Source organism: Simochromis diagramma, unplaced genomic scaffold (assembly GCF_900408965.1).
Source record: "Simochromis diagramma unplaced genomic scaffold, fSimDia1.1 OVJJ01000176.1, whole genome shotgun sequence".
Lineage (NCBI taxonomy): Eukaryota > Metazoa > Chordata > Actinopteri > Cichliformes > Cichlidae > Simochromis > Simochromis diagramma.
In genome coordinates this window covers 3,946,267-3,971,459 of record NW_024386892.1, presented here as the reverse complement: position 1 = coordinate 3,971,459, position 25,193 = coordinate 3,946,267, and the positions used below count along the sequence as shown (strand labels likewise).

Genomic DNA, 25,193 nt, shown 5'->3' with positions numbered 1-25,193 from the left:
CATAAATTTGGATATCTGCCGATACTGATATGAATCCGATATAGTGTTTTTTAATCAACAAAACTGTTTTTTTAATATCTTGCTGCGTTTTGTATAAGTTCATACTCAAGTTTAAAAAAAAAATAAAACACTAAAGCTATTCTGTTATACCTGTATGCAAAAAATACACTGCACCCAAAATATTTCATAGTTCAGCAAAACTGATCAATCTAATAAACTTAAACCTGCACCATCCTCCCTATTCTGGTATTTTAAAGAGTAAGCAACCTAACTAATGGGGTTCCAAACTCCCAGCAAAAAAAAAAAAATAGGGAACCACCCCCCACCTCCCACCTCATGATGCTTAATCAACACAATCAACTATAATTTGATGCAGTGTGAAAAAATGCACAGAAATCAATTATTTTTCAAGAATAATTAAATAGATTCAACATCTTTCTTCAACAGAACTGCAGACTGCAAGATGGTACCTTCCCATAGGAAAAAGTACTATAGCTTACTAGGGTATATTAGACTTAACAGTTACTATATACAGTAATGGACTTCTATACATTTTACATCAGATTAAAACTTTGTGTATAAGATTCAGATAATTATTTATTAAAAGCTCGACATTTTAAATGAGAATAAGAAAGAAAAGTATGTCTTTGTGCCCCCTTTTCCCTGTTAATGCCCTATCGGCCCCCCTGGCTAAACTTTGCTAGATCCGCCCCTGCACAGTTACCAGCCGTCAGCTAGAAAAAGATCCTGGTGTAGAAAGTAATATTAAATAAATTCAGCAGCTTATCAAGCTTAAACGTGCTGCTGTTGTTCAGCCGCTGGTTTCCTCTTTGTGGCACGAAGTGAGCAATAAACAAACAAGAGAGACGGACTCGCGACAGAAAAGCCGATCAGCTGATCAATAATCAGTTTCACAATTGAAGTAGCAGCAGGAGAGGGAGAGAGAGGCAGTCGCTCCATGTATCTGTTGTTAACCTTGAATGCTTTACAAACATTCAGAGATGAACTTACACACTTGCTTTCTTCTCTCTGGGATCACTTTCTCGGAGATGAAATGCTGGTTTGGTAGCGAGGCTACAAATACTCAACCAGACCGCAGACAGGTCTCGCACGCCACAGCCGCTCTATCACGTGATGCATACTGCTCCGATGTGCTAAGGTTATGGGCCGAGTTACGCCGTGTCGCAAGTTTTGTGAGGTGCTTTTTTGATATTTAATGGATCGATTACATTTTTTATTTCTCTCCGATATCCGATCCAGTAATTTAGGTCAGTATCGGACCGATACGTAATATCGGATCGGTCCATCTCTAGTAGAAACCATCACAGCAGCTTATTGTTGCTGAAGGCGGTCCTATGAGCAGCTGAATCTTATTGGTCTAAAATCAAAAACACATTGGCACATGTTATAATTATCTTTAGGAAAAATAAGTATGGAAGAGTTCAGATCCATCAGTGTTCACTTAAACAGGGTTTGCGTTTTTCTGAGATTGAAGGACTTTGGACAAATCCAGTCGCTTCATAAGTCTCTGGTTTTTGTCTCTATGGCAACAGTATCTTGACAGCTCATCACCTCATCACCACTGTCGCCTCCATTGTGCGAAGGACTGGCGTCGCCCCATTCCTGTCTCTGTCCGCCTTATCTCGCTGCTCGGAAATAGACATCCCCATTTTTCCCTGGTGACGAGTCCCGCCCACACGATGTGCTGCCACAAACGGCGGTGACGACACCGGCTGAGAGGTTCAGAGATTTCTGAACGCGGTCACATTCAGAAATCAAACCTCTAACTGTGCAGCCAAGTTTCTTCTTTAGAGCTGAGACTGAATCCACTCAGCCTCTTAGCCCCGATCTGTTCACCTCACCTGCACCAAGACCTGCAGGGTCAGGACAAATGACTGCGAGAGGGAGGGGCTAAACAGGGTACCTGGAAATCAAAGTGTCTTCTGAGAGAAACTGTACTTCCTGTGAAAGGAAAGAACGTGTGAATGTGTCCGATAAACAGGGTGGATGTGAGAGGGTGGAGTTAAACTCAGAGGTGTATTCATGGTTGTTATTGGTGACATAAGGGTTTATTCCGGTCTGAATCAGCTGGTGTTGAGCTTTGGTTCCTCACAGAGAATACTCACACATAATGCAGCCGTCAGTATGTTTTACATGAGCTTCCTCCTCTGAGACTGCAGACTCAAACCGAACCAGTCCTCCTTAAATGTACATCAGTGCATCAGGCTGTAAACATGTTTATTTCTGCTGTAAACTTTAACCTGGGAGTCTCAGGGGACTCGGGGTGGGTTTAAAAAATCGTTTTTTCCGATTCAAAATGATTTTAGTTTGAATAAAACGATATTCATTCATTAAATCCTGAATCGATTTTTAACTATAAATGCATTTTGCCAGAAACACCAGAATCTCAGGTTAAAGGTCACAGAACTATTTCAGCACCCGCCAAACAGGTGAAACAGTAAATGAGAGCAGGTACACGGTCACTCGATGGTACGGACACGCCCCCGGGGCTGAAAGCCGACGTCTCACAGATTCTGAGGCTGCAGGTTTCATCACTCCAGCCAAAGTTCACTGAACCAGCAGCAAAAGAAGATCCGAACTACACGTTCGATAAACATCGTCATGAATTCCCTTTTACTTTTGCTTCCACCACGATAAAATCACACTTCCTCACAGCGCTCTCTCTCAGCGTACTCAGAGACCAGTTTACCATCAAACATCTCAGTTTTCTGCATTATTCTCTTGCTTGTTACGCATGAGTCTACAGTTGTGTTCAGTGCTGTCGGCCTCTGTTTTTTTTTTCCTCCAGAAATGACAGTAAAGCCTCGTTTCTGCTGTTCAGTCAGGAAGAAATGTAAACTTTTTAAAGTGATGCCAAATTTCTTCGTTGTGTCTGTAATCAAACCTCTGTAACTTTGCTCTGCTTCACTTCAGCAGCATCAGGTAACGTAAAGATGTTGATTCATGGTTTTCCTCAGTTTTTGATTGAGTGCAGAATATTTTTAAGGTTCTCTGTTAGAAACAGGACAGGACAGGAAAATGTGCTTCATGTTTTTCTGTTTTATCCTCAGTGACTTTGACACAAAGGCGTCTGCTGTGATGCTCACTCCTCTGACGAAGTCTCACAGTGTCAGCTTTGTTTTTATACATATATAAAATATGGAGATGTGCTGATAAATGATCAGAATTATAATATTTCTGACCGTTTGAGTCCAAATTGAATTAAATCGATTCGATCATAGAAATCAAAATCGATACCCAGCCCTAATGGAGACTGACCCACTGATGGAGCCTCTGGTGGGCACTAGAGGAACTGCAGCTGCAGTACTTTGAGTCGCAGCTTCATCTCTTCGCCCTGAGGCCGACGCTTGCTTCGTTTTGATTTGACATGCATCTGCAGCTGTGGCACATCCTGGTTCAGGTTATTGTAGTGAGATGGATCCAATGTATATTTGAGTGACTATATTTGAATATGCTTCACAGAGTAAAGCTGGTGTTAGAGAGCGGAGCGGTTCATTTGTCTCCCTGTGGAGAGGTTATGTCAGGCTATGTTCCTGTGCATGAGCATTAAAGTGTGAACCCAAAGCAGGGACGTGTCCCGAGGCTCGGAGACGACAGACCTCAGCTTCATGTTTGAGTCTGGAAGGAATAAACTCCATTCTGTTTTATTCTATATTTGACTATTTTTACTCCATAATTGTCCTTTTTTTTGCTCTTAATCTACCGTTTTTACTTTTTTGTTTTTGACAGAGGCCCATGAAAATAGAAATCGTAATCTCTTTTTCTTGAGGTGTTTCAGGGAAACCTTTAGACCCAGAATCTGAATCAAGCATCCAACCCTGTAAATGCTGAGCAGATCTCCCTCGGCCGCCGAAGCTGCTGCAGTGGGAATATTGCTTATAGGTGCTCAAAGCCGGCAGGAAGTGACCGTACACCAGCATGAGTCCAAAACATCAGCGTTTTTGGATTTTGATGAGTGTGTTGGTGTGTCGTGTATATATATCTGACTGTGTGTGTGTGTGTGTGTGTGTGTTCCTCTTGTCTGCAGGTTTGAAAGACTGGAAGTTTTGGCAGTTTTTGCCTCCACTGTTCTCGTCCAGCTGGGAGCTTTGTTCATCCTGAAGGAAAGGTGTGTAGGTCTCTCTCACTCACACTTTTAATCCTCTTGTAGGAACATTCAAACGTTTGTGAACCCGTGGTTTGTTCGGGTAAAAGTGTGAACACACTTCATTCACGTCTAAGCCTTATCTCGATTAAACACAATCGTTCTTCTGGAAAAAGTCCTTCTTTCTTTACTCCTGCCAGCGTTTTTTAAACAGTGATCTCACTAACTGACAGTTATAGTTCTTGCAAACTGTGATGAGACTGATGTTAAACAACTGGACAAAAATGGGTGTGAAATAGTTTTTCTGCTAAACTCTAAAACACAAACACTTTTTGGGCAAGTGGGTTGCTGTAGTGTGAGTGTGTGTGTGTGTGAGTGTGTGTGTGTGTGTGTGTGTGTGTGTGTGTGTGTGTGTGTGAGTGTGTGTGTGTGTGTGTGTGTGTGTGTGTGTGTGTGTGTGTGTGTGTGTGTGTGTGTTTGAGATGTTTTTCAGACTGTGGGAATGTCACTGCCTAGCTGTGTCTGTCAGTGTAACACACACACACACACACACACAGTCACACCTTCAGGTGGCCTGTGTGAGGTTGTCCTGCGGTCAGTTCTCAGGGGAGGGAGGGGTTCCTTTCCCTTTCCAGAAAACTGAAACACACACACACAGACACACACACAGACACACACACAGGTCTGTTCACGCTTTCATCTGCAGACACGTGTGTGTTTTGGGAATATTGGCCTCAGCATTTATCAACCTGCATAAATGCATTTATGAACGGAGCGTTGAGGAAAACTGACCCCACACACCTAAAATACCACAGAGCACTTTGTAAACGTGGCCTTTGTGTAAGAGGAAAATGAGATTCACAGAAAGTTCATTTGTATTTATTACTGCGACTCGCTCCACAGGAGAGAGTCCTGACTGCTCTGCCTCCCATTATAACAACGTTGAGTTACACTGCAAACCACGAGTCAGCCTGCAGTGTGTGGATGATGTGCTGCTACGAGGTCTTTAATCGGGCCTGACGTTTAAGGATTTTAAATTCATTTCTCCACAGAGACACTAATGATGGGGAAATGTGCTCTCTGTCTGCGCTCAGTCAGGACTCTGCAGCTTAGCCTGAGTCTTAGTTTTAATATTGCAAACCTGAATGCTGCATAAAGTGATTTACTCCGAGTAAACTTGATTAGCTCCATTAATAAAAGCAAAAATCACATCAGGTTTAAATACGGCCGATCGGTTTGTGGTTCAGTGAGGTTAAAGTCTTCAGTTGCACTGCAGCTGTCAGTGAAACGTCTCAGGTAAATTCAACACGTCAAGTTCACCACGACTCGTACATGAGCTGGGTCATTGGTGTGGCGAGCTTCTAATTCCGACCTAACACACCGAGGGTCACGAGATTTACTGCTGCAGAGTCTGTCTCTCTGTGCAGACTCACGGAGGTGACATGGATGACAAACAGCCTGCACCTCATTTTCAGTGCCTAAATTTAACCACGAAGGTGTTTAGTCCCAGAACCTCACTGGGCTGAGAGAGCGCTCAGATATTCTGGGATGTTCTTCTTCACGAGTGATGCAAAGGAGGAATGTGAGGTTTGATACAGACGTGTTATCAGACTGAGCTCAGCTTTAGATCTGTCAGTCCACCTACCCTCTGTCTGTGGCTCCCTCTGTCCTTGTGTCCCTCTGTCTGTGGGTCCCTCTGTCTGTGGCTCCCTCTGTCCTTGTGTCCCTCTGTCTGTGGGTCTCTCTGTCCTTGTGTCCCTCTGTCTGTGGGTTTCTCTGTCCCTGTGTCCCTCTGTCCTTGTGTCCCTCTGTCCTTGTGTCCCTCTGTCTGTGGGTTCCTCTCTGTGGGTCCCTCTGTCCTTGTGTCCCTCTGTCCTTATGTTCCTCTGTCTGTGGCTCCCTCTGTCTGTGGGTTTCTCTGTCCTTGTGTCCCTCTGTCCTTGTGTCCCTCTGTCCTTGTGTCCCTCTGTCTGTGGGTCCCTCTGTCTGTGGCTCCCTCTGTCCTTGTGTCCCTCTGTCCTTGTGTCCCTCTGTCTGTGGCTCCCTCTGTCCTTGTGTCCCTCTGTCCTTGTGTCCCTCTGTCTGTGGCTCCCTCTGTCCTTGTGTCCCTCTGTCCTTGTGTCCCTCTGTCTGTGGTTCCCTCTCCTGTCCCTCTGTCCTTGTGTCCCTCTGTCCTCTTGTGTCCCTCTGTCTGTGGCTCCCTCTGTCCTTGTGTCCCTCTGTCTGTGGCTCCCTCTGTCCTTGTGTCCCTCTGTCTGTGGCTCCCTCTGTCCTTGTGTCCCTCTGTCCTTGTGTCCCTCTGTCTGTGGCTCCCTCTGTCCTTGTGTCCCTCTGTCTGTGGCTCCCTCTGTCCTTGTGTCCCTCTGTCCTTGTGTCCCTCTGTCTGTGGCTCCCTCTGTCCTTGTGTCCCTCTGTCCTTGTGTCCCTCTGTCCTTGTGTCCCTCTGTCTGTGGCTCCCTCTGTCCTTGTGTCCCTCTGTCCTTGTGTCCCTCTGTCCGTGGGTTCCTCTGTCTGTGGCTCCCTCTGTCCTTGTGTCCCTCTGTCCTTGTGTCCCTCTGTCCGTGGGTCCCTCTGTCATGAACTCTTGGATGACCAGAACCATGAGGCTGCAGATGCAGGAGGAGCTCTGAAGGCAGCTTGGAGTTGCAGCTCCATCAGGTTGAGGTGGTTTAGGAAAGGAAGTCAGGAAACATGGCTCTCTTTGGAGCATTTTCAGTTACGAGTAGAAACCCAAATGAACAGGTTAAAAGTCGTGACCATTTCATCTGATACACTCATGTTTGGTGACTGTGCACCAGGCCGGGCACTCGAGGGTTAAATCTTCCTGTGTGCTGCTGGTGGACGCTGCTGTTAAACAGCAGTTTAATTTAAAGGTCTGTGATTTTCTTCGTTTCTGCTCCTCCCTGTGAGCGAGGCAGCGCACACACACAAAGCTTTGTGTGTGTGTGTGTGTGTGCGCGTGCGTGCATGTTGGGGGGGGGGGGGGGGTCTGTGCACACCATGAAAGGCTCAGTAGGGCAGCAGCACAGGGGGCGGAGCCAGATGAAACCATGTCATGCATGCTTGTGCGTGCATGTGTGTTAATGTATTTCCTGTTTTCTCTCTGTTTGTTCACCCCTTGTCTCCTTTCATTCATTTCATTTGTCTCGATCACTCTGCCTCTAGCTCTCTCACATACACACACACACACACACACACACACACACACACACACACACACACACACACACAGTGTAGTCCCACCTGGCCACTGTTGTTGACGGTGTTTGTTTCTGTTTTGTTAGTGTGGAGCGTTTCATGGAGCAGCCTGAGGTCCATACGTAAGTATTACCCCTGCGCGCACACACACACACACACACACACACACACACACACACACACACACACACACACACACACACACACAAATTCCCATGTGACATTGTAAAATAAACAGACACAGCATGATACACCTGTGTGTGTGTCTGTAAAAGCACACACACAGAGCCTGCCAGCTGTTGTCAGAACAGAACATCCCAAACAAACTGGGTCAGACAGACCCACAAACACGGCGGGATTGGGACTGAGTCGGAGGATCGTGTTTGTCCACAGCAGCACGCTGAACCCTCGCCTCCTTCACTGACCAGTCTGCATACACCAACTAAAGCAGACCAGTAAGATCTGTCCATGCTTCCTCCCTCGGTGGTATCGTTTATGTTTTCCATACCTACCGAGTGTTTTCCTGGTTTCAGAGTTTTCTGTAGGTTGTTCAGATTTCTTGTGAAGTCTGAAATAAACATCAAGGTAATCAGAGTGGAGATATGAGCGTTGGGAAGGTGGAGCGTGGAGGTTTTACTGAACCTTTCAGGCATCGGCGCAGCCAAACATCAAAGTTTAACTCAGTTTGCATCTGAATGGGAAGTCGCTGGTTGATATTTTAGTTTCTCGACGGTCCCAGTGATGCGAGCACTGTACCAAACCATCGCGGTAAAGAGAGCTGAGTCGCTAACGGTCGTGAACTCAGATGGAAGTGGTCAGCCGAGTTCGTCTCCTGGATGTCAGGACGCCTCCCTTTGGAGTTCCAAACCAAACGGAGACCCCGGGTTAGTCCAGGAAAGCTTGGGGATAACCTGATGCTGCCCAAGCTTCTTGTTACCCCCACGTGACACAGCAATACTTCTCATGGTGGAGGTTTCAGGCTGGCCTTCCATGTCAGAAACACCTCGCGCTGATGTCCCGCGTTCATGCAAAGTGATCCTTCGATAACTTTAGTTTAAGTTTCATGCATTGTTTTGCATCTGGTGGTTGGTATTTCAGGATCCACAGGTAGCCCTCTGATATGTTTACCACTCAGAATAAGTCAATCAGTCGTACCCTTCACTCTGATTGGTGGTTGCCTCCATCGCTCGTCTCAACCTCGCTTTTAGAACCAGCTCACCGATTGTTATTTTTCCAGTCATCACTACAGGTTGTTGATTTTGACAGTTTTCTCTTAGTTTCAGCAGGTCTAGAAGTCTTTTTCGTCCCACAGCTGTCGCCCCCTGGTGGATATTAAATAGAATGCAGGTTTAGGGCAGTATCGGCTTCGTGTTTCAGAAACTGCGGCCCTCTTTTATACTGACTACATGACGACTCCCCTAAACTCCCTACCAGACGACCCTGAGTCAGTGATAGTTGTTTTAAAATCTGACCAAAACAATCATGATTATTGATTTCTGCAATATAATTTCTCCTCTCTCGCTCGTCCCCTCTCCATCTTTGTCCATCTCTCTCGGTTCTAAAGCAGATTAGCGACGGCTTTTATAAAATAAAACAGCGAGCTTTAAACCTGTCTCTTGTGACGAGATTACCCCCCACCCCACTCCGCTCTCTCTCTCTCCTCTCTGACGAGATGTGATTGGACGGCATGAAAGGTGTCCGCCGAGCGAGAGACATTCACACACACTCTCTCTCTCTTTAATCTCCTTTTTAAAGGGAGGAGGAGGTTATCATCCAGTTATTCTGGCTCACCGTCGGGCAGCGTTTCGCCTCCCGCTGATTGTTTGGACCAAATTTCTAGGCTCTTAAATGGATTGTCCCGTGTGATTAGTGTATTGGTGTGTGTGTGTGTGTGTGTGTGTGTGTGTGTGTGTGTGTGTGTAAATCTGTGCTCATACTACACAGTCACTCGACTTCTTCTGGGGACACAAAGACAAAGCCTTAAAAACATTAACCATTAAATTTTAATCACTCAAACAGCCGTCGAGCTCAAACTCTGTGTTTGTTTGTTTGTTTATTAAGTCTCATTAACATGGTTTACTAAGCATCTATTTACAGGCTCTTATTACAAGGATGTTAATTAAAAACGTTAATCTGTACTTCAGCTGTTTAGCTTGCTGATGACGTCTTTTTTTTTTTTTTTTTTTTTAGATTTTAGACCTTAAAATTGTTGGTCCGATGATCCTCTAAAAGTTTTACCTTTATGTGTACAGCGTGTCTTAGAGCAGTGCTTCACCCGTTAAAGAGGCGTACATATCCCAGCATCCATGGCTGTAGCTGAATAAGATCAGTGATGACAGATGAAGGAAAGGCGACCCTGTAAACGTGCGTTTTCAGGGCTGCGTCACACTTTAGGAGGTACAGCCTTGAGAGCGCGGTCGATGTGGACCCTGATCAGATGATCTGAGGGCCCGATCGCTGGAAAAGGTCTCGGGGAGGCGAGGGTGTGGCCACGTGGGGGCTCAGTCTGTTTGCTCCACTTCACGGTTTCAGTGTTTGTTTTGTTTAGTAAGTGAAACTCTCGAGGTTTCAGTTTTTTAAAGGTCAAGTTTAAGTTTTTAGTTTTAGATAACTACAATAACCTCGTGACCAATCATAAGAATTTCAAATGTTTCAAAGACTTATTGGAGTCCACAGCGTTCACCTTTCCTCGTAACCTCTACAGTTCTGTGCAGCATGCCGTTCATCAGCTCCTGAATCCAACTCTGATCGATGGAAATCCATCCATGCCGATCAGAGCTCGATGCTCAAAGAGCCGCAGCTAAAAAATACAAAAATCTCAGTGAACGCAATATATAAAGAAGACGGCACACCTGAGGTTGCCAGCACAAATTATTTCATTTAAATAGAAAGAAAACGCAAATATAAGTTGAAGCCATCGTTCCAGCATCTTAATCCCATCCACAATCTACCGTCATTCCTTTAACACGTATATTTAAAATACAAAAAGTGTATCTTAGATTTATTTCATGGACTTTATTCTACTTCTTCATCTGAAAATGTACAAAAGCGACTGCAGTCATAAACTTTTAAAGCAATATTTGTGTTTGGCTCCTTGATTTGAGGCGATCAGAGTCCGATCCTTTGATTCAGATCTGTCGTGCCTACATGTGAACCCCGAGTTCCTGTGGGAACATTTGCAGACCTAACTGTGTCTGGATAACATGTTGAACGTGTTTCTCTCTGTCTGCAGCGGGCGTCTGCTGGTCGGGACCTTCGTCGCTCTCTTCTTCAACCTGCTGACTTTACTGTCGGTCAGGAACAAACCATTCGCCTACGTCTCAGAAGGTACGTCCTGCCTCTTCATCGCAGTTAAACCAGTGCGTGTCCCCACCTGCTGTGTGTGTGTGTGTGTGTGTGTATTCATATCTTCGTGGGGTCCCCACAAGTTTGAAGGTATTTTTGAGACTCAAAATGTGGTTTTAGTGTCAGGGTTACAGTTGGGTTATGGTTAGGCTTAGGCTAAGGGTTAGGGTTAGGCATTTATTTTTCAAGTAGATGTCCTCACTAAGATAGCAAAACGAGAATGTGTGTATGCAGTTGCTATTGTTATCTGAACCCATCACTAAGATTTCTGTGAGACGTGTTATCTAAAGGTTTGGGGCATCATTTTGAAGCACATATCAAAAATGGACTGAGTTCTACCCAAACCTAATGGATTCAGAGCCTTTTACAAACAAGAGTGAAATGAATGTCTTTAGATTTGAAGCTTTAACTCTTTAAAGCCGGTCAGAGCGGGCACGCTCCGTTTTGCGTAACTATCCCTGTAGATCCCTGTAGAACCGGAACCGCGTAAGCTAGCGCAATAATTTTTTTGCATATGAAACCGGAGGAGTTGTACTTACATCTTATGCCATCAGCTTGTCCTCGGTTTATGCTTTTCTGAATAGTTTCTGGGATGCTCAGAACTCGAATTGCACTGCTGGAAATAGTTTATTTTGATGCACCTGCTGTTTTCTTTGCAAATTAGCAACATAGGATTGTTTTTTGTTTTTCCTGCAGTATATAAAAATTGCTGTATCTCAAAAATAAAACTATGAAGACACTCAAAATAAATTTCCTGTGGTTGTAAACTATTTTTTGCAACTTTTTTGTATTTAAAGTTTTGAGGGATAAACCTCTTAAATTTCTCTAATTAGAAATATATGTAAAAAAAACAAAAACGATTTTCAATTTTTCTGTAGTTTGTTGCACTTTTTTGCAATTAATGTGGTTACTATGGATTTAATGCATAAATATTATTAAAATTTGGGCTATAACAGTTGTATTGATGTATAGCAGCTTGAAATGTTCCCAGAAATGGCTCCGCAGCATGTAAAAATATAAAGTAAGCTCTGGCGGACTTGGTTCTATGGTAGGTCTTAAAGGGTTAACGCAGCTCCATGCTCCTGAAGGTTTCCTGAAGTCCCTTTTAAGAACATTTAAAAGCACCAGGAGTCGACTGGCCGTCCACCCGCGTAGGATACAGACTTCTGTGGAGGAGATGATCCCGCTCGCTCCCAGCGAACATCAGCTCAGCTCCACCGTCTCCAAACCATCGCCATCTCAGCGCCATCTTTAAACCTCCTCTTTCAGTCTTCCTGCTCACCTTCTGTCACAGCTCACCCCTGACACTCGTCTCCACCCGCTCCACCCTGCCTATAATAACTGGAATTAAAATTCTCCAGAGCAGAAAAAGGACTAATGTTGGAGTTGAAGTCCACCTGAGCTTCGTAGCCATAACTGAACTTTAAAAATCTGATGGATGAAAAGGTAAAAATAAACCTCAGAATATACCTGGCCAACCAGGTGTACACCTGTGCAGGGAGGAGGAGCCTGAAAGGTCCATAAACAACAAGCCACAAGCCACACAGCTTAGAGCCTTCTTTGCCCCCTTCATTCCTTCACTCCAGCCTCCTTTTTCCATCATTTCTCCTTAAAAATCCAAACCGTCATCATGTGGAGAAATAAAAAGATGGAAGGAGACCGACAGATCCTCTCCTCCTCTCCTTTCCTCTCATGTGTTCCCCTCGTCTCCTCTCCTCTCCGGCTGACTCACTGCATGAACAGTCTACCGATGAATGAGGTCAGAGTGTGTGTGTGTGTGTGTGTGTGTGTGTGTGTGTGTGTGTGTGTGTGTTCGTCAGCTGTCTGTTCTTGCGTTCGGAGCAGTCTCAACATCACTTAACATCTGACATTTTGGAACAGGAGGGGGATGAAGCTGCACACGCTCGCACACAAACACACACGGGCACTTAACTTTGCTGAAGCACACAATCTCTCACTCATTACACACACACACACACATGCACGCACACACACACAGCATCTCTGATGGAGCGAGACTAAAAGTGCATTACGCAACCATGTTCCAGACAGTGGTAATGTAGTGTGCCAGGGGGCCATGCGAGCAGAAAGACATGCCAACACACACACAAACACGGCGTCCTCGTGCACACGGATCATAAATAAGTCACTCCATTAAAATGTTTGTTTAGACTGACTCACCCTGCTAGCAAAACAAACAGAGCACACACACTCTCCCTCACACACACACACACTCGGGGGTTGAGCAGGATGGGATGTGAAGGGCCTTTGACCCGACGCTGAGCCTTCGGGCCTCGCGGCGTCTTCAAACATTAAAGGTGGGACGGCGCAGCCGAGCGAGAGCGCTTATCTTTTTTTAAAGACGAGTGGGAGGTATTTTTATCCCTCATCATGGAGGCGGCGGCTACGCCCTCCTCACTTTAAACACTGTAATCAGATTCCCCCCACCCCCGCCCACCCAACAACCAAAAAAGAAGAAGAAGAAAACTGCGATGTACAGTTTTGCAGGTTTGGGTGAGCGGGAGTCCGCGAGTGTCCGATCTATAGGGCGGAGCTGACGGAGGCAGCTGTGGAGTGAAACAGCTGGGACCTTCATGCAGCACTGAGACAGAAACGTGTCCTCCACTCTCCATCTCGAGCTTCTCCGTTCCTCCACAACAAGCGCCATCGTGTCTGAATCTGTAACGCTGAAGGACCCGGGCCAGGACGCAGGCTGGGCGGAGCCTGTCACACCTGCTTCCTCTACAGCTGACTCAGAAAGAGATCCGATATGGTTTTCTATCATTTTGTTCATAAGCCCGACTCATCTCTGTCAGCTGAGCTCTGTTAATCGTCACTTTGAGCACTGAGTACCTGCAGCGGTAAATCTCGTAGCTCGGCTGTGTTCAGCGACAAAATCAAAGCCTGTAGTGAAAAGATGCAGGAGCAGAAACAGGAAACAATTTTATGAGCAGAAAATATCAGTGTTGATGATCCGACCAATCACGTTTGTATTCAGGCAGAGGCGTTAAATACAGGAGTGACATCATGAAGGGCTCGAAGGGCAGAAACCACATTTTCCAAAACAGAAAAGTTTAAAAAAAGAAGAAAGTCAACTCAGCCTAACCTCCGAGGACCTGGCTCCTCATATGTGGACATCACATTTTTGTCAGAAACAAAAATCAGGCAACTCTTTGTTTTTACATTCATCAGGTCGCAGTCGGCCCAAATAGCTAAGATTAAAAATGCCATCAAAGAGTTAGGAGGTTAAAAATAACAGTTTGAGCTTCCTTTGGTTTTAAATGGGACACTGACCCCAGTTTCCTCGTGTTTGATCTGAACAGTTTAACGAGTGCAGCCATCAACGAGCCGGGCTCATCGTGTCCGTGCACCGCTCCACCACCGCTCCACCCTCGGACCCTCAGACAGGCTGCGTGTGGTTTTTGTTGCTGTATTAAACCGATCTTTCTCTCTCCTCAGCGGCTAGCAGCAGTTGGCTTCAGGAGCATGTGGCAGATTTAAGTCGAAGGTAAGGACGCTTCCTCGCTCTGCTTACGCTCACACACACACACACACATCCATCCTGTATGTTACACCTGTGTGTGCCCAGGTGTATGGCCTCTGGGGTCAAAGGTTAGCCTCATTGATTTGTCTTCTCAGAAACAGCTGTTAGATCAGTTTCTGTCTGCAGAGGCGAGGCAGCAGGGGGCTGAATATCCCCCCGCTGACAGTTTCTGGTCACCTGATATTTGTGGTTGGAAGCTGAGACTTTGCACCAGAGCAGAGTTTGTCTTAAATTCTGTTGATCCGGAGGATCAACGCCCAGAAGAACTGCAGACGTTTTCCTTGGTCAGGAAGGAAAAGCCTCTGAAGCTATGCCACTGATGCTGCGTTAGTTCAGTGAATATTATCGTAACCGCGAGTCTTTCTGAGGCCGATCGATGGTTGGTTTAAGAGAACGAGACGTCAGCAACAACAGGCACGACTCTTCTGCAGCATCATCAAACCCCTGCACCCGTCACTCTCAGCCTGGGTCGTGGCCGACCCGGGGAAACAGCCACACTGATCCGTCCGTTTGAACTGGAGGAATTTGGACGTTTTGAGTCTCAGCGGCGCCGCAGTGTTTGATTTTTAGAGCTGAGGGAGAATTTAGAGTTGGACAATGGCTGATGACCTCAGGGGGCGTACCACAGGAAGTGACATTAAGCAAATGAAAGCGAAATAAGGCGTCAGTGACGCAGACACACAGACTGGCCGATGACCCTCTGACAGCCACACGTCTCCAGGAAAAAGTTTGTGTTCCCCGAGTGGTCGGCGAGTCGTTGCTGGCTGATGAAATCAGTCCAAACCCAGTGACTGCCAATGAGAACAAAGGATGCTCTTTACGGACGTGTGAGAGGCGGTAAATAAGCAAGCGAGTAGCCAGGACTGTCCACTAGGTGGCAGTCGGCTGACGCACGATGTGCTTTATATGTGGGCGGGGCTTATTATCCAGCAGGTGAGGTAAATGTTGATTATTTTTAACAGTGAATCGTGCAAAGCTGCTGCAGTCGAATCCAAAAATAGAAACATGGAATCAGAAATTTGAAATGCTTCCCAGAATTCAGCTTCCTTATGTCGAGTTATGCAATTAAAGCATGAAGCATTAATCGGTGTTTGATAATTGTGTCGTCGCGTCTGATGAAACACCAAAGGCAACTTCCCGTGTGCAACCTGTCGACCGGCTCTGAAGCCTCTGCTGCTCCTGTGATAAATATTCCATGCTGCTGCATCGCTCCGGCATCCGAAGTGGGTGAAATATACGATGTCTGCCCGCACACACACACGCACGCGCACACACACACACACGCTGAGAGTCAGCAGCTCAGTCGGCGCGGGTTACTCAGGGTGACAGCCTGGAGAGTTGTGCAACAGAACTGCGCTGTGATTGGCTGAGAGGGCAGAAGTGAACAGGACGTCCCAGCCTAGTTTCCACTCTTTGACTGCGTGTGGGAGAGACACACACAGAGATGCTGTGTGTGTGTTACTGTGTGTGTGTTATCACAGCCTGTCCCCACTTAACCCCAGCATGGTCTGAGGGCCAACTGGGTTATATAAAGCCTGCTGCTCGGTCAGCCTCACCAGCCAGAAGCCTGAGCTCTGTGCGCGCGTGTGTGTGTGTGCGTGTGTGCGTGTGTGTGTGTGTGTGTGTGTGTGTGTGTGTGTGTGTGTGTGCGCGTGTGTGTGCGTGTGTGTGTGCGTGTGTGCGCGTGTGTGTGTGCGTGCGCGTGTGTGCGTGCGTGTGTGTGCGTGCGCGTGTGTGTGTGCGCGCGCGTGTGTGTGTGTGTGTAAATTGCCACCGGGGAGGAGAGAGACAGAGGAAGTAAAAAACGTGCAGATTTGGATTAACGAGCCCTGATCCTGCTCGTCCGGTTGCTTCCAAGCATCGCTGCACCGTCTTCAGTTTTTTTAAATAGTAACTTTATTTATAGCACATTTGTCTACGTTTACATACAGAGATGAGAAATTCTTTATTATTCCTGGATTTGTGCGTTTGTTACGGCAGACATGATGAAGAGTCACAACAACATCTGGCAGATGTGTCTTCCTGCGTCTGCGCTCAGGGCAGCTCCTGTGTTAGAGGAGGAGCCGGAGGTGGTCGGGATTATCCATGATGGATCACTGTTTCTTGGTGACCTCCAATCCCAGAGCCCGACTTCCTGATCAGTTTATCCCGTCTGCTGGAGGCTGCAGCTCGATGCTGCTCCCCCATCTTACTGCAGAAATCCACTGTGGTGCTTTCCCTGGAAGCAGAGCCTGCTCGGATCCTTCTCGTATCCAGCCTCTGCACTGGTCTTGCAGCTCGGCCTGTTATCGATGTGGACGCCCAGGTACGCGCACTCTTGGACCTCCCTGACATCCTGTCCCAGACGTCAGCTGTGTAGCCGTCCTCTCACCATCTCTGCTGCTATCACATGCAGGAGCAGATCTGTGCTCCTCCTCCTGAACATCACTAACACATCCAGAGTGTTTCTGACCTCAAAGTGTCGAAGGTGAGCAGGAATGGAGACGTTATCGCCTCCTGAGGTGTTTCCTGCAGCTTCTCTCTCAGTAGCAGCTGCTGAATCGTGTCAATGCACGTGAGGAACCAGAGGAGGCGTTTCTAACCGTGCATGCAGAGGACTGCATCAGCCGCCCCCAGATTCAGTCTGCGTGCAAACCTCTCAGGGTCAAGGGAGGTTCTACCTGTGCTCTCAGGTGGGCGGAGACTAGTCTCTGCATCACCTTGATAACATGATGGATGGTTGACCTCTGATGGAGTCGACTTGTTGGTCACAGGAGACGTGATTGTGGCACGGAGGTCACGGAGTCCCACGTCTCCGTCTTTTTCTGCCCGTGCAGGCAGGACGTCTGACCACAGTCAAAATCATTCGACACTTAGAAATCTCTACCAACTTAACTCAGTTGGTAATTTCATTTTCTCTTTATTTTCTTTTTTCCATCTAAATTGATTGGCCTGGAGAAGGCCAGCACAAAGATGATTGGACTAGACTAGTGATGTCACAATGAGCTTAGATTAGCCCCCAAACACCTGGGCAGCAGACAGATGTGTGACTGCAGATGTTCATCGTTGAACGTCTGTATGAGCTGAAGTCTTTACACATATTAATTGTTTCCCTTGCAGACCATGTGATGTTTACATTGAGCTGCTGTGTTGTGTCATATTTCAGGTTATTGTATGCAGGACTCCTTTTGCATTGAAGTAAAAAACACTTGCTGTATCACTGAGCGTCTTCTTCTCTCTCTTTTTTTTAAACTGGCGTTTTTTTCTAATGACGATGTGAAAATATTGTGACAGCGCGAGAGCGGTTGCCCGTAGCGTTGTTTTCACTCGCAGCAGGCGTCTGTGTTCAGAGGAGAAGCTCTAAAAAGCCACAGCGGAGTACCTGCTCAGCAGCAAACAGACACGGCTCAGTCAGACGCTCGCTGCTGAACACGGAGAAGCTTTTAGCGGCTCGAAATGCAGACGTTTCCCTCGGGAGCCGTCGGGCCGTAGCTCCCGGATCTGAGACGTGTCGCAAACAGAGAAGTGTTTCTGACGGCCAGCAGGGGGCAGTCACACTGGCTCCAATAACGCTTCACCTTGCATGAATTTTACCTTTCCTGATGCCTTTATGTGCTCACAGGCTGGATGTAAATTATTGTTTCATATTCAGGAAGCAGGGAGGAGTCTGTACTCCTCCCTGCACGGGTCCGTCACAGTTCACTGTGAACTCGAGTCAGGCTGCAGGGAGCTGAATATCTGCACACCTGATATTTGTGGGTGGAAGCTGAGACTGGAAACCAGTTTGTCTTAAATTGTGTTGATCTGGAGTTTTTTTCCTGCAGATGTTTTCTGGAACTAGGCCGGGATGCTAAAAGCGTAGCCACGGGAACGACGTTATTTATAAACAAACTGCAGTGTAGAAATTAGAGATGGCACGATGCCACTTTGCTACTTTGAAATGCTGGTTTGGTAGCGAGGCTTCAAATGCTCAACCAGACCGCCGACAGGTCTCGCACGCCACAGCTGCTCTATCACGTGACGCATACTGCTCCGACGTGCTAACGTTATGAGCTGAGTTACGCCGCGTCGCTAGTTTTGGGAGGTGCTTTGGTGATATTGAATGGATCAGATTAGATTTTTTATTTCTCTCCGATATCCGATCCAGTAATTTAGGTCAGTATCGGACTGATGCGTGATATCGGTCCATCCCTAGTACAAATGAAACATGTCCGTACATGTCGATCGTAATTCCCTGCAGCTCCATCAGAACCTCTGACAGAGATTCAAGCCTGCATCGAGCTTCTCTCAGTGTGAGTCAAGGATGCTGCTGATGGATGCACGAGGTGGTAAAAGCATTAAAGGGTTATCTACGAATGTCCACTAGTGACCGGCTACAAAGTGTACGCAACAAGTTAATTGGTTTAAACGTGGACGGGCTTTAGAGGATTATCCCAGGTGTGCTCAGTGGTTAATGAGGTGTCAGGTGTTCCTCAGATGGTATCAGTGAAAACGCCGAGTTCAAAGCTTCAGCGCTGGACCGCGTACGTTTATACCGACTCCGTTGTCGTTGTTTCAAATAAACAATCATTTGTCTCCAATGGGCGTGAACAGCAGCAACTTTAAATGTGATTGGTCCCCTGAGCAGATCGCTGCATGCTTCGGACGGCGCTTCAGTCGAGCCCGCGTTCAGCCTGGAGAGTTCACAGTGATCGGGTAGTCGTGGTCCTGCCTCCTGCAGCGCTGTGTCCAGGCTCCGCCCCTTACCTAAACTGGAGTTTTCCCACAGGTTAACGGGTTGCAGTTTGGGCGTTTGTCTTCTTGTTATCGGGTTCGTTGTGGAGCCGGCAGAGCGCCACGGGGTATCAAGAGTTCGTTTGTGACTTTGCTTAAATCCTGCAGCCGCTCTGGATGAGCACACACAAGGTCACATGTCAAATTATATCAATGCATCAGCGGGGATTATGGGATCGCTGGGATTGTCAGGCTCATCCTCGACACTCTGAGTCTCGCCTCCTTTTTGTCTTTTGCTCTTTCCAGTCCAACACTAAAGACAAGAAGTCTCACAGTGTGCAGACTCAGTTCTTCACTGAATGTCAGATTAAAGAGCCCGGAGCGTCAGTAACAAGATCAGATGATCATTTTGTTTCGTCTGTGCCTCAGTTTTACGTAAATTAAAGGAAAAAACTCTTCAAACATCCATTTTTGCTTTAATTAAATGATCCTGATGAATCTTTGCAATCTTAAAGCTACGAGCAGTGACGATGATGATGAGGAAGACACCTAAACCTTATTTTCTGCACGCCTCAAAGGTCCTGCGGGGACATAAACGCACCTCCTAAGCCTGGCGAGGGGAACCCAGCAGCTCCCGTGTCGTGACTCATCGCTCAGGTTTCCTCGCCGCGGCTCAGATATGAACGCGGAGCGTCCTCCGGTGAATCACGACATGTGCTCGAGTATCCCGCTAACATCACCGCGTCCTGCCCGGCCCTCCATTATTCACCGTCCGAGGAGCCGCCGCAGGATCTGATGACGCCGTCAGCTGACCTTGAAGACATTAAAGGAGGAGCACGTGCATTTCTGTTGTTGCTGCTAAACATGTGATGCCCCCCCCCCCTCGTCTGTTCCTCCAGCTCCGCCCGTGGCGAGCACACGCCTCTCTGAATGACATCTTTGACGTTAATTACGTGTTGACATGCGTGTCTCTGCGTTCTTTCTAATCATCATCTAATGATACACGCCCAGGCAGCGGCGGCAGAGTGCAGCCATGTGACATATTCAGTCTCACCAGGGGCGCGAGGTCTTTTTGCTGCGTTTCATGTTATGGATTTCGGTTGTTGGCACTGTGGGCCCTCCGTAGAGGTGCTCTTTTAGGCTTTGGGGCAGGATTAGGACGGAGGATGTCCTTTTCTTCTGTCACAGCTGGAACAGCAGGATTTTTGGCAGCGTGTCCTGAGGCCAACGTTTCTCTTTAGCTGGTTATAAAATGACGGCGAGCCCGTCCGCAGGCTGCGTTCGATCTTCGTCTTCGGACGAGGCGTCATCGATGGGCGTCCTCTCTGACCTCGTTCAGTCGAGTCTTCTCAGGCTGAACATCCGGCGCCATGCCGCTGTCTCTGAACCGCGACGTGTGGCGCTCCGTCGGGACACCATCCCGCCACCGCGTCTTCGTGTGTCACGCCGCGTTGCATCACGTCACGCTGTCACATCACATCACGCTGTCACATCACATTAGGTCCTGTCAGATGCATCGTTTCCTGCTGAAGTGCCTTTGAGCAAGAAACCGAAACTTTCCGCAGCTCCACAGGTGCTGTTTTTTACGCTAGCGCGACCTTTGACCTCAGCTGAGAGGAACAATAAAGGTCGAGGGGTCAGACTGTTCCTGCAGGTGGTCGACTTTCATCGCACACCTTTATTATATTTGTTACTTCTTCTTCTTTATTATTATTATTATTATCCAACCAGCAGCAAATAATGAACATGTATCTGTATAAATATTAATATCTGCTGTTGTCTGATACATGTGACTGTATTTAATAAACCATTTGAAATTCTTTTTGATATTTCACTGTATTATTATCATTTATCAGGGTTTTCTTTTGTACTGTGGGATAAACTATATTTCATCTTCAGTGCCTATTTCCTCGTCCTTCTGATGATCATGGAGTCGGGATCGCTGCTTCTTGGAGCAGGTCCTTAGTGTTTAACTCCCGGGATCGTTTAGATCAGCGTCCCCGTCGGCTCCTCCCACATTAAATCATTTGCTGCTGTTGGCATGAACTCGGAGGGAGTTTTTCGTGTGACGGCTCTTCTCCGATGCTCAGGCAGGATGTGCGGGAGCTCGGTCGGAGCTTAAACTAACATGAAACAAAACAAGAATGATCCCATCAGGTCCAGTTCAAATCCCCCTAAAGTCCATTATGATGGCGTGATCGGGTTAAAGGCTAAACCTGAAGACAAATATAAACACCGGAGGTTTCAGGGCTCTGCCTCCCAGAGACGCTGCTGGGTTTCAGGAATTCCAGATACTATGAAACTATGAAGTCAGTTTAAATTCATACCTTTGCGCACCTGTTACCTGTTTGACGCCAGAAAGACTTGAGAGCACACAGACTCAGAGGTGCGAGAATATGACATTTTATTAACAAGTTGAACCTGCTGCTGTGTCTGCGATGAGCCAATGAGGTGAGGGTGTCCTGTTAACCCTGTGAGGTCATCAGTCGAGAACCCCTCAGGTGTGTTCACACCTATTTTTGCACAGTCTGATTTTGTGCAGCGAAGCCGACGGGCGCAAACGTGAACAGAAGCAAATCCAACCAAAGATTTTAACTTCGGCAGAAAGTTTTCACGTGAGCAGCTGGCGGTCGCTGCACGACCAATGAGCTCGTGCGACGGGGAGGTGACTGTCACACAGCCGTCCTTGCACAGTTGATAACGTTGCTGCTCCTCCGAGTGTTGGTCTGATTTTAATGACAGTTTCATTCACAACGATCACCAAACAAGTCTTCAACCAAACAGGCTGCTCGGCTCTGCTTTTGAGGTTTCAGGTGCATCTTCACCAAGTTAAAGGGCAGCTTACTTTAAAACTACAGTTTCATTATAATCATAAAGAACATGCACGTGAGCATAACTGCACTTATTTTTAATAATATACAGTTAGAAAAAAAATTATAAATCAAAACTAGGATGTAGGAAACATACGTAAAGGAAGCTTCCTTAGGAAGTGACCTGTTTCATGTTTCGGTCGTATTTTAATCTTTTTTATGTTTTATTGACGCTGGAGGAGCTTTTGGAGTTTGTTCAGTGGGAGAATGTGGAGGTGATCATGTGCACTAATCCTGTTTCTGTTTGTTTCCCTGTGTGTGTCTGTGTGTAGTTTGTGTGGCATCGTTCCAGGCCTGAGCAGCGTGCTGCTGCCTCGCATGAACCCCTTTGTCCTGATCAACATGGCGGGAGCTCTGTCCCTGTGCATCACCTACATGCTCATCGAAATCAAGTAAGAATTTAATCTGCGTGGATGTAAATCCCCACGTTCACGCTCGTCCACGATCTGTGTAACCAGCCCGAGTTTGTTCAGCTGATGCCGTTTCCATCCCCGCTTCCCTTTTATATCTTCAGCGGTGCTGAGCTTAGAGCGGCAAACGTGCACAGATGAAAATGTCGACCAGTTTCAACGAATAACATGAATATTGTCATTTATTCCTCTGAAGTCTTCCTCAGAGTGAACTGTGCGCTTGTATCGGCTCATTTACAGACCGGATTATTTCAGGATCTGTGGTGGTGACAGTGATGTCGTTTATTTATTTTAGAAAAGTGGAAATCTTCTTTATGTTTGATGAACCATTTCTTCTCTCGTGTCCGTGATCTGTGTGCTCAGCAACTTCAACGCGGTGGACACGGCGTCTGCGGTCGCCATCGCCCTCATGACCTTCGGCACCATGTATCCCATGAGCGTGTACAGCGGCAAAGTGCTGCTGCAGGTGAGACAGACGGGACAGTGCGCTCCCCTTTGGCCTTTAACCCCAAAATATGATGCAGGTATGGAAGCCACGTGATCATGATTATTAACCGCCTCTCGCCCACAGACCACGCCCTCCCACATCATCGGGCAGCTGGACAAGCTTCTGAGAGAGGTGAGAGCCGGCGCTTTATCGCAGCGTTATTGCAACATCAGGAAGTGTTTCTACTGCTTAGTTTTATCCCAGAATTCTTCATAACCAGAGTTTAAAATCCAAACATGAACTGGATCAAATCCACCAATCAAATTCTCCCTGCGAGGCTTCATACATCACTTACATTGAGTCCAGATTGTTGCATAAAACTGTCACTTTTGGTATTTAAGATCAAATTTCAAGCGCAAATGTAACTGTTGACGTATCGATGGGGTGTCCAGCACACTGCACCATTAAACTGTGCAGAAACTCGAATTTCAAACCTCTGCAGCTGACCGGACGCCTCGGGGCCGACTGCGATTTCACCGACGCTCAGGATCTCGACTCCGTTCACAGTCAATCCAAACCACGAAGTAGCAGATTACTGACTGGGCGGATCATTTCACAGCTTCCGTTTTCAGCTTCCTGTCGTCCGATGGCGTTCGTCTCCGCCCATCAGGGACTCCCAACATGAACTTTAGTTAAAGAGAGTTAACGAGTCCTGAGCTAACCCTCCAAACATGGCTGCTGTTCATGTTTCCTTCATTCACGTTAACGGTGACGGCAGCTTGGTTTCTGAGTCCTTCAGACACAACACGAGGTCAACGTCAGACGGAAACCAGCGAGCAAACGCCGTAAACCACGTTAAACTTTATTAGGAACAGCTGAGAGAACAGCACACTGACTGATTATGACTGATTATGATTGGCTATTTGTGCCTTCTTGTGTCCAATCAGGTGTCGACTCTGGACGGGGTGCTGGAGGTCCGAAACGAGCACTTCTGGACTGTTGGCTTTGGATGTCTGGTGAGTGACAGAGGCCGACGGAGAAACTCTGGATTAACTTATCCAGTTAATCGTGGCGTCGGATCGCTGGCGTTAGAATCAGTGAAGCCCGATAAGGAAAACGTATCCTGGGCTGAGCCTGAGTGCAGCTCTGCAGACTCGTAGTAAATAAATGAGTGAGGGCGCCGCGATCTCTTTTAAAGAAATGAATCGGGTTACTTACAGAGCGGGGTCAGAGGTCTCTCAGGGTCTGCTGATCAGTTCCTCTCTGACGGTTCTTCCTCTTCCTGTTGAGTTTGTCCCGTCTCCCTCCTCCGTCCGCTCCTCCGTCATTCGTCGGATTAGAGCGATGATCTGCAGGGATTTGTTCAACGAGACGAAAAGAAGGAACGACTCATTCATGCGGAGACTTGGCTCCCCCCTCCTCTCCCTCTCTGTTTTTTGGGGGTGCGTTGTTGTTGTTGTTGTTCGTGTTGCTGTCGTCGCAACGCAAACAAACCCAGCTGGCTTTCAGGGCGGGACGCACACAGAGAGGAGCGCACACACCGACAGTCTCCTCTGCCGGGCTCAGATGCTCATTATAATTTATGGATAATTTAACCGTGCTGCTGTTGAGCCTGAAGGTTCACACGAGGAGAACTTCCTGTCCACTTCCTGCGTTTTTTTTAACGTCCTAAAAACAAAGTGAGGAAGTAAAAGTGAAGCTGTCGCTAATGAAAAACAACAAAGTTCAAACAGGGATAAAATAGTTCATCTGCACTTCATGAGTCAGCTTTCAGTTCTGCTTTATAGCTTATTATCTTAAATTAGCAGCTTTCCTGTTGGAGTTTTGTACTGAGACGCTAACATAAGGCTAGCACAGTTTCATATCACTCGGCTCATACATGTTAATAAAACCAAAACACAACGTTTAGTCAAATTTATCCACCCTGCAGCGCCCTCGAGACTTCAGTGAACACACCCATTGGTTCCGGGGGTTTAGATGGGTGGGGTGGTTGGGTGAGAGGGGTGGGTGCTTTGAGCCTGTCAAGGTTTAAATTTGGTTGAAATCGGCGACTTCAGGTTGAGTTTAGACTTCTTCTTGGATCTCCTGTAAACGAAGAGCTGCGAGGCACGGAGGCGTTTTCCAGCCGAGGCTCATGTCTGTGGGGTTAAAGATGACATCACCACAGTATCCATGGTTACAGGCCAAACCTTCTGTGTTAGGCGTGTGTCTGCTGAAAGCTCCTCTCTGGTATGAAGGATGAAGGCCGCCGTTCCTCTGCCTGCCTCCGGGTGGCGCAGCGCCCGTGTTTACCTCGCCCTGATGCTGTTTTTATTGTTTGTATTCGTGTTGTCGATGCCGCCGCCCCTCGTGTTGTCGTTTGTGATGCTGCTGCAGTTACACAACTGTTGGTTGTTGGCCCACTGCTAACAAAGCAGCTGTCCAAACTGATTTGACCCCCTGACTGCACTTCTGCCCCATGGGGCGATTCGCTCTGCGTGTGTGTGTGTGTGTGTGTGTGTGTGTGTGCGTGTGTGTGTGTGAGAGGGAGTCTGTCCTTGTGAGGTCTGAATATTCCCAACAACAGAAATGACAAACTGTGTTTAATGTTTTAAGGTCAGAG

General features: G+C 47.1%; 1 protein-coding gene across 1 annotated transcript in view; it reads left to right on the top strand.

Annotated features, from left to right (window-relative positions):
* Window positions 1–25,193, top strand: part of LOC120734889 (zinc transporter 6-like) — a 55,157-nt gene that overhangs the window by 28,698 nt on the left and 1,266 nt on the right. Inside the window, exons 7-14 of the mRNA XM_040033993.1 lie at window positions 4,049–4,129; window positions 7,390–7,425; window positions 10,536–10,630; window positions 14,108–14,156; window positions 22,027–22,146; window positions 22,528–22,630; window positions 22,736–22,783; window positions 23,539–23,607. Of these exons, the coding sequence (XP_039889927.1) occupies window positions 4,049–4,129; window positions 7,390–7,425; window positions 10,536–10,630; window positions 14,108–14,156; window positions 22,027–22,146; window positions 22,528–22,630; window positions 22,736–22,783; window positions 23,539–23,607 (601 nt within the window). The remainder of the gene's footprint in view (window positions 1–4,048; window positions 4,130–7,389; window positions 7,426–10,535; window positions 10,631–14,107; window positions 14,157–22,026; window positions 22,147–22,527; window positions 22,631–22,735; window positions 22,784–23,538; window positions 23,608–25,193) is intronic.